Source organism: Lepidochelys kempii, chromosome 15 (assembly GCF_965140285.1).
Source record: "Lepidochelys kempii isolate rLepKem1 chromosome 15, rLepKem1.hap1, whole genome shotgun sequence".
NCBI lineage: Eukaryota > Metazoa > Chordata > Testudines > Cheloniidae > Lepidochelys > Lepidochelys kempii.
This window is the reverse complement of record NC_136394.1, coordinates 30928807-30946557: the sequence shown is the minus strand read 5'-3', so window position 1 is coordinate 30946557 and position 17751 is coordinate 30928807. Positions and strand designations below refer to the sequence as shown.

Genomic DNA, 17751 nt, shown 5'->3' with positions numbered 1-17751 from the left:
GAAATCAACGCCAGTCCTAATGAACAGCAGTGCCAGGCTGTGCTGTGTCAGCCCGAGCACTTTGTACGACCAAGCGAGGAAACCACACTGCCCCCTTTGCAATCAACAGGAATCCTGAGTGCCCAAAGCAGGCCAGATTAGACCACCGACACAGCTTGCCTTCAGAAAGGACTGGGAGGCATGGCAAGCAAAGACTGGATTCATTTATGATACAACATGAGAAGAACAGTACTCAAAGGAGCTTTACACTCTGTGCAGGACAGACCCAGCCAATTTTGTGGGGAAAGTACTTTATTCTGTATTAACTTCTCTGTCCACAATGCAATTGGTATCTCTCACTTCGGAATATGGCTGCGTACTAAGTAAGATGTATTTAAAACTTCTGGCCATTGACAATCCCTGATGAAGAGTGTAGGACTGTCACAGCATAGGGTCAGGCATGTGTGCATTTTCCCAGGGTTCCTTGCAAATATGGGGGCGAGAACATGACAGCACATGCGTAAAGAGCCACAGGTCTCCTCCAGTTCTGTTTGTTTATGCCTCAGCACCTTCTCCAACCGCCACATTCCCTGAGCGCTTATGTTACTTTTCATCTTTTATTCTGTTTTACGTGGAAATGAGCAGCTGGTTGAATATTTCTGAAACTAGCAGCCAGCCCGTTCCCCACAAATCCGAAAGAAACAGCTGCATCTTGGGATCAAATAAATGACGTGACAGAATTAATGTATGTCTGAGTGAGAGCAGCCGCATGTGTGCACACGGGGAGGAAAACACACAGGCCCTGAAGACTATTAGCTGCAGTTCAGGCTTGTCACTAATTTGATAGCCGGCCACCATTAACCCCTGTGAGGAGGGGCAAGGTGGGGGGACCAGCAAAAAGAGGGCAGGATGACATTCCCCACCAAGGGAGGCTCTGATGTAGCATTAGGAAAAGCACACTGTTCTGGCTTGTTTTTTAATAGGCGAAAGCTTTGTTTTTCAGGGAAAATTCCATGAAACATTAAAAATCATGAACACCCATATTTTAATAATCAGCATCAGCCAAACATTTACCCCCACTCCACCCTGCCCCACCTCCAGCAGCATTGGGTCCATACAGTCACAGGAGAGAAAGAGAATCTCTGCGCACTGGATAGCAATTTATTTTTAGTGGTTTGTTACTACTGTGACCCGAGGTGCCTCAGGTCGCCCACACTGAAAATGCCAAGGGCAGGGCAGGCTGCAAAAAGGAGAGCAGGTTTTCCTATCACTGGTTGTTAACACTAGTTAGATTCACCAACCAGCCACAAACTATCTGCCCCCAAATCATGTCCAAATGTTGGCTTGTGTGAGGCAGGGATTGTGCCTCCTTCCCCTTGCCGCAGGGCAGCCAGCACACGTCTGGGGGCTGTACAATAACGAGTGATGCTGATGGATACTGTGTGGGCTGTACAGTGCGAGTGTAGCAGAGCTGTATCCAGAGACCAGTCACTCTGAGGAATGGTAACGATGGGTGTCCCTAGGTTGATACTCTAACTAAGGGTGTTCTGGGGAATTAGGACTGGTATGAACATGTGCGGGACCCATTGGCTCAGTATGTGTTATATGTCCACCCGCTCCGAAAGGCTACTATCAATAGCAGGTAATGGACTCCCCCCTTCACCACAAGGATAGAGGTTATGCTCACAAAGCGGGAGGTCTCGTGTTCAATCCACACAGATGGACCCTGGTGATGGATCCAGGAAGACAGAGCTGAGCAGCATGCTCCATAGTGTGTTATTTGCAAGACAAAAGGCACCAATAGTAAAGAGCAATTGCTATTAGGAAGACTAGAAAAGACATTGCGCACCAGAAGAGTGGGGAGAGTCCCAGGCTTGTCTCCCAGACGTGGCTGAAGAAGCTTGGGGGATATTTGATCTTTAACCAAGAGACAGGTCTTAACTGCTGTAACTCACACAGCTAGCACAGTAACTCAGGGTCTGCACATCTGCTCACAGGGGGCATTTCTCTCAATTGTTCCTAATCCCCTTTGTCAGCTAAAACAAGGACCTTCCAGGTCAAAAAGAGAAAGAGGTGCTGAATGATATGGGCTGAGCTTCCGCTGGCTTTTCTGATTCAGCATCAACTGGCGTGGGCTGTTCACGGTCTCAAGCCCCTGTGGGCGTCATTTCCAACTCCACCTGTGTCCTCCCAAACCCCACGATAAGTGGGTCACAGCTAGTACCGTCACCCATGGAGCAGGATATAGTGGGGGACTGAGTACCACTAGAAATCATTCCGCTGATGCTCACTCTGCTCCCTGCTGCTGACCAGAAATTGATGAGTTGCTTTATTAGAGATGTTTCTCTTCAGCAAACAGAGAACCGCTTTAAACCAAGATCGCCTTCCATTCCCCCAGGTGGAAACAGCTGCAGCTCACAGATGTTATTTATGCAGAACTATTAGCTCAATTATGTATGTATGTTGCTGGAATTGTTATGTCTCCAGCTTAGTCTGTTTCTAGTGGAAATGTACAGCATGGATTAATTACTAAATGGCTTCTGAAGATTGGTGTCATTAAATCATCATTATTCTCTTGCCTCTCCTTTCTGCGCTGTTTTCTTGAATAGATACCAGCGCAGCATTAGCAAGCTCAGCACGGGTGATAGTTAGTGTGAGGTTCCACGCCCAAACGGCACAACTTATTATACCTGCTTTGCTGGGTTTTTTGGAGTTGAAGCCAACGCACTTCCAATGGCATTTCCATTGTCTCCAATGACAGCACAAGGCCAGGAAGCCCTTATCTTCTTACTGGTATAGTCAAGCAGTCTAGCAAGGGTGCCCAGGCTTTTCACACCAGCCCATTCACTCGGATCTGCCATTTTCTCAAGCTGTCTCCCAACTCCTTGCACTAATTGCTCCAGCCTCTCGGCATGGCAAGCAGCCACCTCTGAAAGAGCAGAACATCCAGGGCACTTGCTCTGCATCTGCTCCTTGGGTGCAGTTACACCAAGAGAGACAGATGCCAAAAGTCACACCCACATAAGCAGAGTGCTCCATGGGCTAGTGGGCTGTTCCACCAGGCTTTTAATTTTTTTCTGGGGTGAGGAGCTTCCTTTCTGTCTCTCTCCATCAGCCACACACCCCAGGGGGCTCTGAGCGTCACATAACCAGGGGAGTGGCTAGGAACAAGCCTGGGGAAATGGGAGCAACACCTCAAGAAGAACTTCCTCCCGGGGAGATTTGTGAGCATGGGGAAATAGTCTCCCAGGAGAAGTGGTGAAAACCCCATCACTTGGAACCTTTAAAAAGATACTGAGGCAAACATTATCCAATGCACTATAGGAAACAGGTTTGCACTGGCTGCAGCAGCTGGATTAGATGACCTAACAGGTCTTTTCCATTTCTATAACAATGAGATCAATTTCTCAAAAGCAGCAACCCCTATATCATTGCAAAGCTGCAACACACAGGCAGTGTGTCATATTCCCTTCCAGTGGCTAATCTCTATAGAGGATAAGAACCTACTACGGCCACCAGGTAAAAGAGCTACTCCTTGAGTTTCTGTAGTCGAAGTTCATGCTTTCAGTGCTGGAGGTCCAGTGTTCAGACTCTGCTCACAGACCTTGGGTGAAGTTTGTTAGAAAGACTCTTATCCATCCTTTCTTTCTCTTCCCCCTCACCACCATTTTCAATTCTTTGGGAGCAGTCAAAAATGAATAAAGAAAGGTGTGTGTGTATGTTTAACCTCTGTTCTGCTCTACGCTAGTTATGGAATGCAGGATGTCTGTGCTTAAAACAGAAGCAAATTAAACTCTGATTCTTGCACAGATTATAATACAACACACAATACTTATCACCATTTCCATGACAACAGATATGAAAAGGGATTTCATTTGCAAGAACGGTAGAAAACACATTGCGGAGAAGGTAATGAACATGGGCTGTAAAAAGAAAGATGGAACATTTTATTTAATTGTAGTTGCCTTACTTAGATACCCGTTGTTCCCAAGACAAGATGCCAGTCTGCGCTAGAGAGGGGAGAAAAGGTCTGAGGGAAACGGTCTTTGTGCTCAGGCATGTGTGTAGAGGCTGCTGTTATCTTGCTGCACAATTAACAAGGAAAGTTCTGTGAAAACTCATATAATCTTGCAGTTTCACGTTGGGTCAGGTAAATAAATCATGTCCCCAAGAAATGCTAGAAAGGCTTTGCCGTGTCAGGACAGCGCTGTTCATTAGACAGATGATGGACAGCCTAAAACAGCCATTAGCCTCCATCTTGTGCACCGTGAATGAAGTTTGCTGGAAGCTGTTTGCAGGCTGATTTCAAAGAGTTTTCTATTTCTTCACAATTTTTTCCATTGTAGATGTAACTAGTAAGTGTTGAGAGACAGAGTGAATGACTGTGGAATTGACTAGATTCCTTCTTTACTTTGGAAATCCCACAGAACCAAATCCAGGTTCTGAGTGTGAGCTGGAGCCCTTTGACAGTTATTCCACTGACTTCTATGGGCTTTGGATTGGGCCCCTCATGAGAACCATGAGTAGGAACTCTAAAATCAGAGGTGCCCCATTATTTAAAGTCACATTCATGCCTGTTGATTTGAATTGTAAGTGCCCACAGAGTGAATCCAAGCATCATGGGACAGCTTGTATTATTTCAGATGGGAGAGAGACGGAAAAGGAGTTTCAAGCCCAGAGATTTTCTGAGGCTGTGAGAGGATTGTTTTACTGAGGGTTTTGAGGGGCGCTTGTGAAACACCTGTCACACAAAGAGGTACTCTGTCTTTAAAGATGCTCACTTAGAGGGCAGATCCCAGAGAGTACTTTAGTCTCAGCGGGGAGATCTCCCCGAAAGTAAAAGGAACAGCACTTTGAAACACACGAATTTGGCTGGAGCTCACTCTGTGTCCGACACACAAACACACTTCCCACCTTTCCTCTAGAGCTCCTGGCAGGAAACAGAAGCTCAGAAGACAGCAACTGCACTCCTCGCTTTGCTTTCCTGACTAAACTCCTCATAACAAAACATTACTTTTTAGAGCACAATTCCAGCTCCCTTTCTTACTCCTGCTACCTCAGTTTGAAAGCAGGGAGGCCAAGAATACACAGGTCACAAGATTTTAGATACTCAGGGGAGCTGTAAAATATCAGAATTAACAGGGTCAGTAGGGTGCATGTCTGTGGAAAAACAGCTGGGATATAACTCCATTAATGACTCTACAAAAGTCTAGTCCTACTGGAGCTGAAGCTTGTCTTTTCCTAGTCCTGATTAATACACACCAAAATCATTAAGGCAGGGCACTGGCCAATTGGTATGCATGTCTGCGCATGTTTACAGAAGAGGGTCCATGACTGCTTGGTCAGTTGGGTGTAGTGATGTCATCATGTATTTGGGATAGGCCTGTAACAAGTGTCTTACTTCTGTGCGTGTAGAGGTACTCTTCCTACTGCAGAGGAGCGATAGCGTTTCCAGCATCTAGAGCGTTTCCAGCATCCCAGCTGTCATAAATGTAAAGGGAAGGGGAAACCCCTTTGAAATCCCTCCTGGCCAGGGGAAAACTCCTCTCACCTGTAAATGGTTAACAAGCTAAAGGTAACCTCGCTGGCACCTGACCAAAATGACCAATGAGGAGACAAGATACTTTCAAAAGCTGGGAGGAGGGAGAGAAACAAAGGGTCTGTGGGTTTTTCTTTATGCTGCCTTTGCCGGGGATAGACCAGGAATGAAGTCTTAGAACTTTTAGTAAGTAATCTAGCTAGGTATGTGTTAGATTATGATTTCTTTAAATGGCTGAGAAAAGAATTGTGCTGAATAGAATAACTATTTCTGTCTGTGTATCCTTTTTTGTAACTTAAGTTTTTGCCTAGAGGGATTCTCTATGTTTTGAATCTAATTACCCTGTAAGGTATCTACTATCCTGATTTTACAGAGGGGATTTCTTTAGAATCATAGAATCATAGAATATCAGGGTTGGAAGGGACCCCAGAAGGTCATCTAGTCCAACCCCCTGCTCAAAGCAGGACCAATTCCCAGTTAAATCATCCCAGCCAGGGCTTTGTCAAGCCTGACCTTAAAAACCTCTAAGGAAGGAGATTCTACCACCTCCCTAGGTAACGCATTCCAGTGTTTCACCACCCTCTTAGTGAAAAAGTTTTTCCTAATATCCAATCTAAACCTCCCCCACTGCAACTTGAGACCATTACTCCTCGTTCTGTCATCTGCTACCATTGAGAACAGTCTAGAGCCATCCTCTTTGGAACCCCCTTTCAGGTAGTTGAAAGCAGCTATCAAATCCCCCCTCATTCTTCTCTTCTGCAGGCTAAACAATCCCAGCTCCCTCAGCCTCTCCTCATAACTCATGTGTTCCAGTCCCCTAATCATTTTTGTTGCCCTTCGCTGGACTCTCTCCAATTTATCCACATCCTTCTTGAAGTGTGGGGCCCAAAACTGGACACAGTACTCCAGATGAGGCCTCACCAATGTCGAATAGAGGGGAACGATCACGTCCCTCGATCTGCTCGCTATGCCCCTACTTATACATCCCAAAATGCCATTGGCCTTCTTGGCAACAAGGGCACACTGCTGACTCATATCCAGCTTCTCGTCCACTGTCACCCCTAGGTCCTTTTCCGCAGAACTGCTGCCTAGCCATTCGGTCCCTAGTCTGTAGCTGTGCATTGGGTTCTTCCGTCCTAAGTGCAGGACCCTGCACTTATCCTTATTGAACCTCATCAGATTCCTTTTGGCCCAATCTTCCAATTGGTCTAGGTCCTTCTGTATCCTATCCCTCCCCTCCAGCGTATCTACCACTCCTCCCAGTTTAGTATCATCTGCAAATTTGCTGAGAGTGCAATCCACACCATCCTCCAGATCATTTATGAAGATATTGAATAAAACCGGCCCCAGGACCGACCCTTGGGGCACTCCACTTGATACCGGCTGCCAACTAGACATGGAGCCATTGATCACTACCCGTTGAGCCCGACAATCTAGCCAGCTTTCTACCCACCTTATAGTGCATTCATCCAGCCCATACTTCCTTAACTTGGTGACAAGAATACTATGGGAGACCGTGTCAAAAGCTTTGCTAAAGTCAAGAAACAATACATCCACTGCTTTCCCTTCATCCACAGAACCAGTAATCTCATCACAGAAGGCGATTAGATTAGTCAGGCATGACCTTCCCTTGGTGAATCCATGCTGGCTGTTCCTGATCACTTTCCTCTCATGCAAGTGCTTCAGGATTGATTCTTTGAGGACCTGCTCCATGATTTTTCCAGGAACTGAGGTGAGGCTGACTGGCCTGTAGTTCCCAGGATCTTCCTTCTTCCCTTTTTTAAAGATTGGCACTACATTAGCCTTTTTCCAGTCATCCGGGACTTCCCCGGTTCGCCACGAGTTTTCAAAGATAATGGCCAGTGGCTCTGCAATCACAGCCGCCAATTCCTTCAGCACTCTCGGATGCAACTCGTCCGGCCCCATGGACTTGTGCATGTCCAGCTTTTCTAAATAGTCCCTAACTGCCTCTATCTCCACAGAGGGCTGGCCATCTCTTCCGCATTTTGTGATGCCCAGCGCAGCAGTCTGAGAGCTGACCTTGTTAGTGAAAACAGAGGCAAAAAAAGCATTGAGTACATTAGCTTTTTCCACATCCTCTGTCACTAGGTTGCCTCCCTCATTCAGTAAGGGGCCCACACATTCCTTGGCTTTCTTCTTGTTGCCAACATACCTGAAGAAACCCTTCTTGTTACTCTTGACATCTCTGGCTAGCTGCAGCTCCAGGTGCGATTTGGCCCTCCTGATAACATTCCTACATGCCCGAGCAATATTCTTCTATTTACTCCTATTAAATATTACTTCTATTTACTCCTATTTCTATTAAAAGTCTTCTTGTAAGAAAACTGAATGCTTTTTCATTGTTCTCAGATCCAAGGGTCTGGTTCTGTAGTCACCTAGGCAAATTGGTGGGGCTTTTTACTAAACCTTGCCCAGGAAGTGGGGTGCAAGGTTTTGGGAAGTATTTGGGGGGAAAGACATTTCCAAACAGCTCTTCCCCAATAATCAGTATTTGTTTGGTGGTGGTAGCAGCCAATCCAAGGACAAAGGGTGGAATATTTTGTACCTTGGGGAACTTTTTGACCTAAGCTGGTAAAGATAAGCTTAGGAGGTTTTCATGCAGGTCCCCACATCTGTACCCTAGTGTTCAGAGTGGGGGAGGAACCTTGACACCAGCATAACAAAGAGAGAGGTGCCAAATGAAAAGAAAAGAAAACCAAATGTGTCTAAGGTCTCTGACCTGACTGCGAACGTTCTCAAGCTCCTCTTTGCTGACAGACCGACTGGGCTCTCCCGCTGTCACCAGCAGAAGCTGCACATCCGCGAGAAGAGCGTGTGTCCTCTTCAGGTCCCGCCGAAGCCGCTTCTCTACGTCAAAGTCCCGATGACCAATCTGGGGGCAGAAAGGCTTTCATTAGAGCCAGTCCCCCATTCTGCAGGAAATTCCAACATTTCAGGGTTTTTTATTTAGAATCAAATGAAAAGGTGACATTTCAAAATTTCCCATGGAACCAAACCTCAGGAACATTTCAAACTGGACTGTTGAAATGTTTCACTTCAACATTTTGTTCAACAAAACTTTGTCAAAATCAACTTGCCCTCACAAAACGTTTTGAGTTTGATGAAATTACATTTCCCAGTAGAAAACTGTTGAGTTAGAAAATCTGTGACCAGATCTAGTTTCTGTTAGATGCAGTCTGCCTCAGTCTCCAGTCAAACAACAGATTTCAAAGGAGCAGCAAAGAAACTTTCTGTAGTGATCCAACAGTTCAAATGAATAACTAACGACAAAGTCTAGGACCCAGGTGCTTTAAAATTTCTTTATTCTGTGGTATTCCCTATATATAACACGTGTGCACAGTGGTTATTGAGATCCACAGCGAGTCCAGACTTTATCCACCGTCTCACCACCCTTAAGTGATTTCATCTTTACTGTTGACCCCACTCAGCAGTGACGGATGCCAGCGAAAGCTCTATGGGTATCTTCCATCGGAAAGTGACAGGCTTTGCATGCTGAACTAACCCTTGCCCTCACTTAGAGCTTGCAGATCTGAAACACCAGGTGCTGCTCTCCAATGCCCTGCTTCCTACCCAGACAAACATCGGAGTAAACCCTGCACCAGGCACGAGCTATCGCTCCTCTGCAGTAGGAAGAGTCCTACAGCAACATTATCCCACTCTCAGAGCTAGAAAACATTGTTACCAAGGATACTAATACAGAAAAACCAGTGTGGCTCGAGGAAGAACAAGACAGCAATGCAGCAGAATGTCAGTCTGGGATCATGGAGGACTGTAAAATGTATTTTTCATTGTCACTGTCATTACTGCAGATTTGACCGTTCAGGCTTTACACCCGTGGAACATGAACCAGCTGGGAGGTGAATTCCCCACCCCATAAGACAGGCTGCAGATCATCCATGCAGCCTCTCTGCAAGGCTTTGTGCTGGCATCAGGGGTGAATTCCAACAACAGTGAGGGGAAAGTCCTGCAAATCCTGGTTTGAATGTTGAAATGGATTGGCCTTGCCTGGATCTCTGCCCCTTGCACACTGGCCTTCTGTTAATACCGGTGCAATTGAGAATTACTAACATGGAGACTCACGGAAATTGAACCTCTGATTTCTACAGGCATTCACACCTAAAACCTGGTTACTAGGATTACACTCATCCAATCAGGGAACAGAAACTACCCACTGTGCTTTATGACCCAATCATGATTAAGCAACATCTCAAATCTCAAATATTGAACACCTTAAATTAAAAAGTTATCACAAGTTATTGAAGAATTAAAAAAAATCAAGAAAACATACAATTTTATCTGGAAAATTCCATATCAGAAAAAAAAACAGGGAAAAACCCCACCAAATAAATGTTCAGTATGAATTATTCCCACAGCGCTAATGCAGAGCATCTGTTTTTATAGCGAAAGGACTGTTTGCAAATGACAGTTATTCAGTTGTGTCCCTTGCTCTGTAGGTAGAGGTTTGTGTTATTATGGGGGCTTCTCACCAGTTAATTTTGTGCCAGTGTATTACCCTGAAGCCCTTTAAAGAAGAAGTGAGTTTAAAATATTCTACATCCAAATGAATTTGTGAGTATCCACGGACACAAGATAAGAGAATTAGAAAAAAAAAAAAGCAAACAAGGACATGGTCCCAGTGTTTGATTTCATACTAATTGGAATACGACAGCTCTTGCACTCTGTGCTTCTAAATATTCCTTTATGTGTCTCCTCTACTCTCAGATCTAGCCTCCTATCATCTGTTCACTGGTTAAAATTCATTATACAGACTTGACCTTGGAACCTGTTTTAAAGCTGCTTGGCATTTTTCCGTAACCTGAAAACACTGGTGGCGTCTCCGCTTCCTTAATTGGCTTTCAGCTGTTTGATAAGAAGGTCTGCAGCATACTGTCCACTGCAAATCAGACTGTAGCGCTAATAACTCGAAAGCAGAGCAGATGTGCTTTTCTCCCATTCTCTCTCCCCGCCCCTCCCCACACGGGCAGGCTCTCTCCTGGACGCTGTACTGTACTGTTTGTCCTATCTCAGCGCTCATCTGCCGCAGCAGATGAATTCTGTGTCATAAATACAAATTGGGTTTACTGACTTTGCCATTCTCAGTGCACAGAGAACGCCAGTCTCTGCCTGCCCCCTCTGTCATCACCGACAGGTGCCTTTTCACTTGCAATCAGGGCCAGAAAAGCTGACTAATACAGTGTTTTTCATGCCCATGTTTGCTCTTCATTTCCACTAATCACAATAGGAAATGAAGAATCCCAACAGTGAACGTGGTCATTTGGTGCAGGGCATCGAGAGAGAGAGATTATACAGTCCTGGCAATACCTTGTGTGGGGTACCAGCAGGGCAGCATCCTCTGGTAAGGACAATCTGACACTACCTAACTCCCATGCACTGAATTCTCTCTACAGCTCATATACTATATTCATTCATCTGTGTTAATTTTTGTAAACTATCAAACAGAAGGAACACACTGAATTGACTGGTGGTAGTAATAACAATACCCTCCATTTATATAGCAGTGTTTATTCTGCCAGTTACCAAGCATTTTACGAGCTGAAAGCCTATGGGAAGTTCTGGATAGGCCCCATTACACAATTTTACATCTATCCTGAAATCTCCCCACCATTGCACAGTGTTGTTAGACTCCAAAATTCTTCTTCATCTTCTCTCCAAAACGTAATGAACATACATAAGTGCTAGACCTCATGAACCCCAGCCAGCTTATTCCAATGACCAGGAGTTATACTAGCCTATGACCATAACTCCAAATAAGTAGTTCCCACTCTCCTCGGTGTGCCCTTGTTTTAAAGCTATTTTAATTGCAATATAATGCTGAGCTGTCCACAGGCAGTTTGAAAACTTCAGTATAAAAGACTCAGCTCACTGGGCTACAGCCCTGAGTCTCGCTGTCTTTCCACACAGAAGTGATGAGACAGAATGTCTAAATGTCCAGTGAGGCTGCTCTTCTGTCTGGCCCTTACCCTGCACACCCAGGTAAGGACATGGTGCATGAGAGAGTTTCCAAACATGGCTAGGTTTGTATGTCACCTCATCGAAATTTCGTCTAATGAAGCTACGTCCAAGTTCCTTATCGTACAATTTAACATGAAAGAGCTGTGTATGCTTTTTCCAGCACATGCTCTTCAATCACCACCCTACACACATTAGATGGTGACAAAAGATTTGTTTGAATGAATGTGGTAGGGACAGACATCTACAGTAAATAATCTGATAATGGCTTCTCTGGGCAGAAGGAGTTGGTCCAGCATTTGTTTTGGTGTGTTTGCTTCTCGCACAAAAATAGAACAAGGAAAGCATTTCTTTCCAATGGTTAGTTATCCAGACACTTATTCTGAGAAAAACTATAAAGCTGCACCTCCAAGAGCCCATTATGGGACCAGCCCCACCTTTGTTCTGAGACTGTACTGGGACCCCAGCACTAGAACTGCTATGGCAAATGATACTGCTCCAATAGGCAGGATAATATTTAGTGGAAGAAAAGCTGGGATTTGCCCCTTGGCAACATGTTTGATAGCAAGGGGCTCATTGTGTTCTGGTTCTGGCTTCATTTGTTTTTTTTGTAACTTGTCCCATATTAATAAAAAACGGCAATAGTGGTTTGGGTGGGGGCATGCCGAGTGCAAGGTGGGAATGTCAAGGATTGGAGACACACACATTCGTCTGGCTAGCAGTTTCATAAGCCATCTCCCAGGAGCTGGTAAAATAAGTTGACTGATGGATTCCAGTTTCCTACCTGCTCACAGAGGGTCCCAATGAGCCCTTCCAGATCCTGCTTCTCGTGGAGCACCGTCTGCTTCTCCTCAAATTCCTGCTCCAACTGCATCTCCAGCTGACGAAGCTGCACACAGGTGAGAAGCACACAGACTGCTCAGAATGCAATCTCCTGCCCCAGCAGAGGCCAGCAGACGGCCACGGGGATTGCTTCCAACTTAGTAACTACTTCCCGGACACTACTTTGCTTGCTCCTTCCAGCGGTCTCTGAACAGTTTGCACCTTTCCGTTTAAAAAGGTGAAGGCAATCACAGTCCCATTTTACATGAAGTCTCTTATTTCTGACTGAAAATATAATAATATGGCCCAATGGTACGGCCTGCCAGGGCATGGCCAAAGCAGCAGCTAAGTAATGGCTCCCGCTGGCACAACACAGCAGCTTGGCAGCCAGCTGAACGCTCCCATCAATGCTAGTAGGGATGGGAGACTTGTTGCCCTTTAAAGACACACTGGATATGTCTACACTGCTAAGAAACCCTGCAGCAGCAAAGTCTCAGAGCCTGGGTCAACTGACTGGGCCTCACACTCAGGGGCTAAAATGACCAGTGTAGACATTCCCACCCAGCAAGGATCTCAGAGCCCGGGATCCAGCTGAGCAGGAATGTCTACGCTGATATTTTCAGCCCTGTAGCGCAGCCCCACAAGCCTAAGTCCTTCAACCCGGGCTCTGAGACTCACTGCCGCAGGGGTTTGGGGCTGTGTAGACATACCTTCTGTGTATTGGGGAGATGGCCCCAGTGTCTTCTTGGCAACGCAACCACTTCTGGCTAAGGAGAGGGAGACGTGGAGGCCTCCTCCCAACCCACAAAGCTTTCCAGGGGCCACTTCCAGCTTGGTCCATGGTGCCACCCCGAGTGCACTTGAAGTGCATGGCCAGAAGCACCTTTCATGTCTATAATTATTGTTGCCTCAATTTTTGCAAACATCAGTGTCTGCTCTGCTTCCTCATGCTTTGGGAGAGGCAGACAGACCAGATGCTCCAGTTCCTCATGGCTGCTCTCCCCTGCTCTAGTGGGAGCCTACCCTGACAACAGGGGATTCCCCCCAGCAAGGTAATCCTCAGGTGGCCTAGAGATGCCACAGCAGCTCCTGAGAATTAGTTTGACTGTGGCCAGAGAAAAGGGGGCCATATTCCCTGCACTTCTGACAAGGACTTGCCGTGTGACCTCGGCCTGAGTCACGTAACCTGCGTGCCTCAGTTTCCCCATCTGTGAAGAGGTCACAACAGTGAGCTCACAGAGGTGTTGTGAGGACTAATCAGGCCATGTTTGTACAGCTGACGGAGGAGGGAAAGGCTTGAAGAAGTGGCAAGTGTCAGGGGAACCGAACTGGGCTCATTTATCTGGCCCCTCTCTAGGCACCACTTATCACCTCTCGTTGAGACAACGAAATAAGATCCTGATGAGCAGTTCAGAGCTTTGCTGCATGACCGACAGAGGACCAGCTAGACCTTAAATGGGGTGGGGAAATCAAAATCAGAATGGTTTATTTCACAGCATGGTTTTTGCTCCTTCAAGCCACTGGAAGGACCTGGCCTAGAGCAGCAAACTTGCCAAGAAGACTCCATCTCTGAACCTGTCAGTGGCTGGCATGGCTCATCAGAGCTCTCTCAAGTCAGCCACCAGCCTCCTTCTGCATCTCTGAAAAGCTGCTCATCAGCTGGGTTTAAAAGGGAAAAGCAAACAAGCAGGATACTAAATATTGATTCCCCTCTTGAGAGTCTCTGCCATTTACTCATTTAGAAAAGAAACATTCAGTCTATTTGGGGCAAGAGAGGGAAAAGAAGAAAAATCTCTCTTCAGCTGAGAGCAGCCTTGGAACCTGTTCAAAATTTTTTCAGTGAAATTGACACTCTCTTACCCCTTCATGGAGGGCAATTAACAAAACAAACACAGACAAAGCCTGGGAACTATGACTACCGGATTCCCGAGTGGAATACAATGTGATAATGCCCAGCAATTGAAAGCCATTGGGCCTAAGAATAAGTAGAAAGGAATAGAAAAAGAGGGGATGTGTGTAGAGAGAATCATATAAAATGTGATGAGCGTGGCCAACCGTTGAACCTCCCTGTATTAATTTTCCTGGACAGAATGACGACGCTGTCCGTGGTTCTCCACCAGCAGATTGTAATATGCGGGAGGAGGGGGTCTCTCTGCAGGGACCATGTCCCTGACAATAATGGAGTCATACATGCGTCAGTGACCCAATCATCCTTCACATGCGACTCCTCCACAAATGTCTGGCTGTGGAACTGATGGAGGCCGCTTGTGTTTGCTTCCTGTTGTGTCCTGACACACACACTCCTCTTTTTTGTTTTATGCAAAAGCACAGATACATTCACCCTCAACAGAGATCATTTGCTATTGACAACAGGGTGTTCAAGATGCATGGCTCACACTATCTGCTTGAAAGCAGCATGTCAACACAATGTTAAACATAGGGGTTTGCACCTTTCCGAATATTGCACCCTTTCCGAATATTGCACTTAGATTACAAGCTATATTTGCCCTGTCCCATTTTCTGACTGAATCAGTTAGGCCTTGCAACACTGAGCAGTGCAATGTCTAAATACTTGTAAAAATCTGGGCCTAATTCCTTATTTGTTCCCCAGTCAAAGCCACATGCAGAAGAGAATTCTAAATCTCCTCCCCAAAGGCAGGTTAATAACGCATCCCACCCTGAGTCCCTTGGTCACACCCTTCAGCGAATCCCATCCCAATTAATACTTTGCCGACTTACCCTCCTCTGACAGGACTGGCGAACATCCTCTAGCTCCTCTTCCTTGTCTTCCAGCTCCTTCTGGTGCATCTGCTTCATCCGTTCTATTTCCATTTCAAGCCGCATGTGGAGCTGAGGAGGCCCAAGACAAAGAGCTCTACGTCAGCTGGGGGAATTGTTACAAACTCTCCCAGAGCTTCCCCAGCTTACTGACCAGGAAGGAAACTGCAGCACATTTCCTCTGAAGATTTCAGAAGGATGCCAGATGGGCAGCCCATGCAGCTCAAATGCGTGGGAGGGGCACAACGACCTATCACATCCTAAAAAATATCTCAGATCCCAGGCCTCACTGCCAGGGGACTTCGAATGACAGAACCTGCCAGGAGCAAAACATTTCCAAGCAGCAAGCTGATGAAGTTACCACCTGCAGGCTGTCAGCCTTTCACAGGGATGCGCTGCTATCACCTTGCAAGACTCAGCCACTGCAATGCAAAACACCTGTTACCCATCAATGGAAGGGGGTTCTGAGCCTAAGGTTTGATAATGAAACAACTGAACAATATTAAAACCGTTAAACAAGGAGAAGAATCAATAAGCTGAACACTGAGTTTCAATAAGGCGAGAGGCTGCAGAAGACCCTAACAATCAATCTCAAGTTGGGGAGGTGATTACTTGTTCTGTGTTTCTCAGGGTGGCTGGAGACCACGGCACTGACTTTGGACCTCCTGGATAGAATAGTGTCAGGAGGAGGAAATCTTACCTGTTCCAGCTGCTCAACAGCATTTGCATGTCGGCTCAGTTCTTTTTGCTGTTCAGCAGCACTGGACTCAAGCTCCCAAAGCTTCTTCCTTAGGGTAGCCACAGCATCCTTGTCCCAGGCCTCCGGTGAGGTGAGCTCCTGCACTCGGATGGCCAGCACTGCAATTCGCTGATTCAGATTGGAAGTTTCCAAGTCCTTTTGCTGTGCAGGGGGGGGGGGGGGAAAGAAAATTCACAAATGTAGAGGGTCCAGGTAGTCTCGTTAGCCCCATTAGCAATGAAGCCATCTGCTTCCCCAAGAAAACAACCTCCCAGGGCTTGACTGAGAAACCAGAACTGGTCAGAACGTGCTGCGGGTGTGTGGATAATTTAAATGAAAATGTGAAAAAATAGCTTTCACTGAAATTTGGAAAATTTTCAACCTGGCTTGTTAGGAGCCTCTTGACACTTCCCTTTTAGTGACACACAGTGAAGGAGGATACAGCGAAGGGACGAGGCATTCTCTCTCATGCAGCATCTAAACAACAATAATGATCGCCGTTAACCTTACTTTTGCGATCTGCTACAGATACCCTTGGGATTCAACTCATGACACAGTGGCCTTTGCAAGGGATGGGAGGTGGACTCGGAGCTTATCTGATGCAGCAGTCACTCAATGAAAATAACTATTACTTCTTCAGACTCCTCCATTGGCCCCCACTCATTGCAGGATCTACTTCTCGTTTTAAGACCCCCTCCAGGAACCCACAGCACCTAACTCATACCAGTTCATCTGAGCAGCCCTTTTGTCTCTTTCTCTCTACTCCTCTCTAGCTCCCTCCGGCCACCCACCACTCACCTCTTCTCTTACTCCCACATGAGCTCACTGCTGTGGGTGTGACAGCATCTGCCATCTGGTGCTAACTTCTCTCCATTGCTGGACCTGCATCTCATTTCAGCTCTCCACTGAAAGCGTGCCCTCTTTCCCTTGCCTAGTTCTCTTAATTCCCTTCTCCCTCTGCTGGTCTCTGTTCTCTAACTCCGTCGCTGTAGTTCTCAGCTCTGTAAGGAATTTTGGGACATGAGGGGTATGAAAGTTTCTCTAACAAAATAAAGCTGTGCTGCATTATCACAAGCTTTGATGGACCTGCCTCATTGATTAACTGGCACTCTGAATACCCTCATTTACTGCAAAAGTTTCCAAGCAGCCATCGCATCTCTGAGATTCCAGAATGAGAGAGACGTCGTATCAACAAACACTACCAACACCCTTGACTAAAGCTAGAGATCTTTTTAGAGAGACCCCTATCATGGATCTGCTAATAAAGGATTACAGCTCCCATCAGCCCCGTCCCCACTGTATGTCCCTTTCCTCCTGGCTGGGTAAGGGCAAAGATCATGAAAAGGTGGAGGCCAGGCTCTGTTTGGAAGTGGCAGCCTCATGGCAAGCCAGGAGCTGCAGAGAAGCTAGAGACAAAATAAAAAATATTCTCCAGGAACTGTATGCAGAGCTGCTTGAGGAACTGGCTGTGACTGACAGACATTTCAACTGGAGGCAAGTCTGCACGGGACTTATGGGGAAGCAGCAGTGGCTGGGCAAGAAGCCAGGGCCGAGGAGCCCCAGTGAGTCTGGTCTGAGAAACTGCAAGCTGCTATTTGCTTGAATAGACTGGAGAGGGTACCCCAGGGCAGTAGTCCTGAAGAGCTTTGAAGAGCCATCAGTTGGCTGGCCCCCAGGACCCGAACCGGAACTACTATCTCTCACTTTGAACTCTGTCTACGCCTCTTACCTAGGGTATCTGCAACCTTCCCCTTTTCTGCCAGCCCTAGCAAAATACCCTTCCCTTAGCCATGTGCCTGAGTGGTTATTGGAACCCACCAAGGCTAGAATCTACAAGGTTTAGCAGCTGGAGCACCTACAGAGCGTGCCTCCAATTCACGGTACACCTGGCAGCCTCGGGGTT

At 46.5% G+C, this 17751-nt stretch overlaps 1 protein-coding gene and 1 long non-coding RNA gene across 3 annotated transcripts in view; one reads left to right on the top strand and one right to left on the bottom strand.

The window, feature by feature from the left end:
• MYO18B (myosin XVIIIB) overlaps window positions 1-17751 on the bottom strand; it is a 196038-nt gene that overhangs the window by 68481 nt on the left and 109806 nt on the right. For both annotated transcript variants that reach the window (XM_073312543.2, XM_073312541.2), the window contains 4 exons: window positions 15810-16010; window positions 15071-15181; window positions 12294-12398; window positions 8259-8411 (listed from right to left, as the gene is read on the bottom strand). In XM_073312543.2, the coding sequence (XP_073168644.2) occupies window positions 8259-8411; window positions 12294-12398; window positions 15071-15181; window positions 15810-16010 (570 nt within the window). The remainder of the gene's footprint in view (window positions 1-8258; window positions 8412-12293; window positions 12399-15070; window positions 15182-15809; window positions 16011-17751) is intronic.
• The window catches only part of LOC140898569 (uncharacterized), a 39022-nt gene that overhangs the window by 1613 nt on the left and 19658 nt on the right, over window positions 1-17751 (top strand). The window lies entirely within an intron of this gene.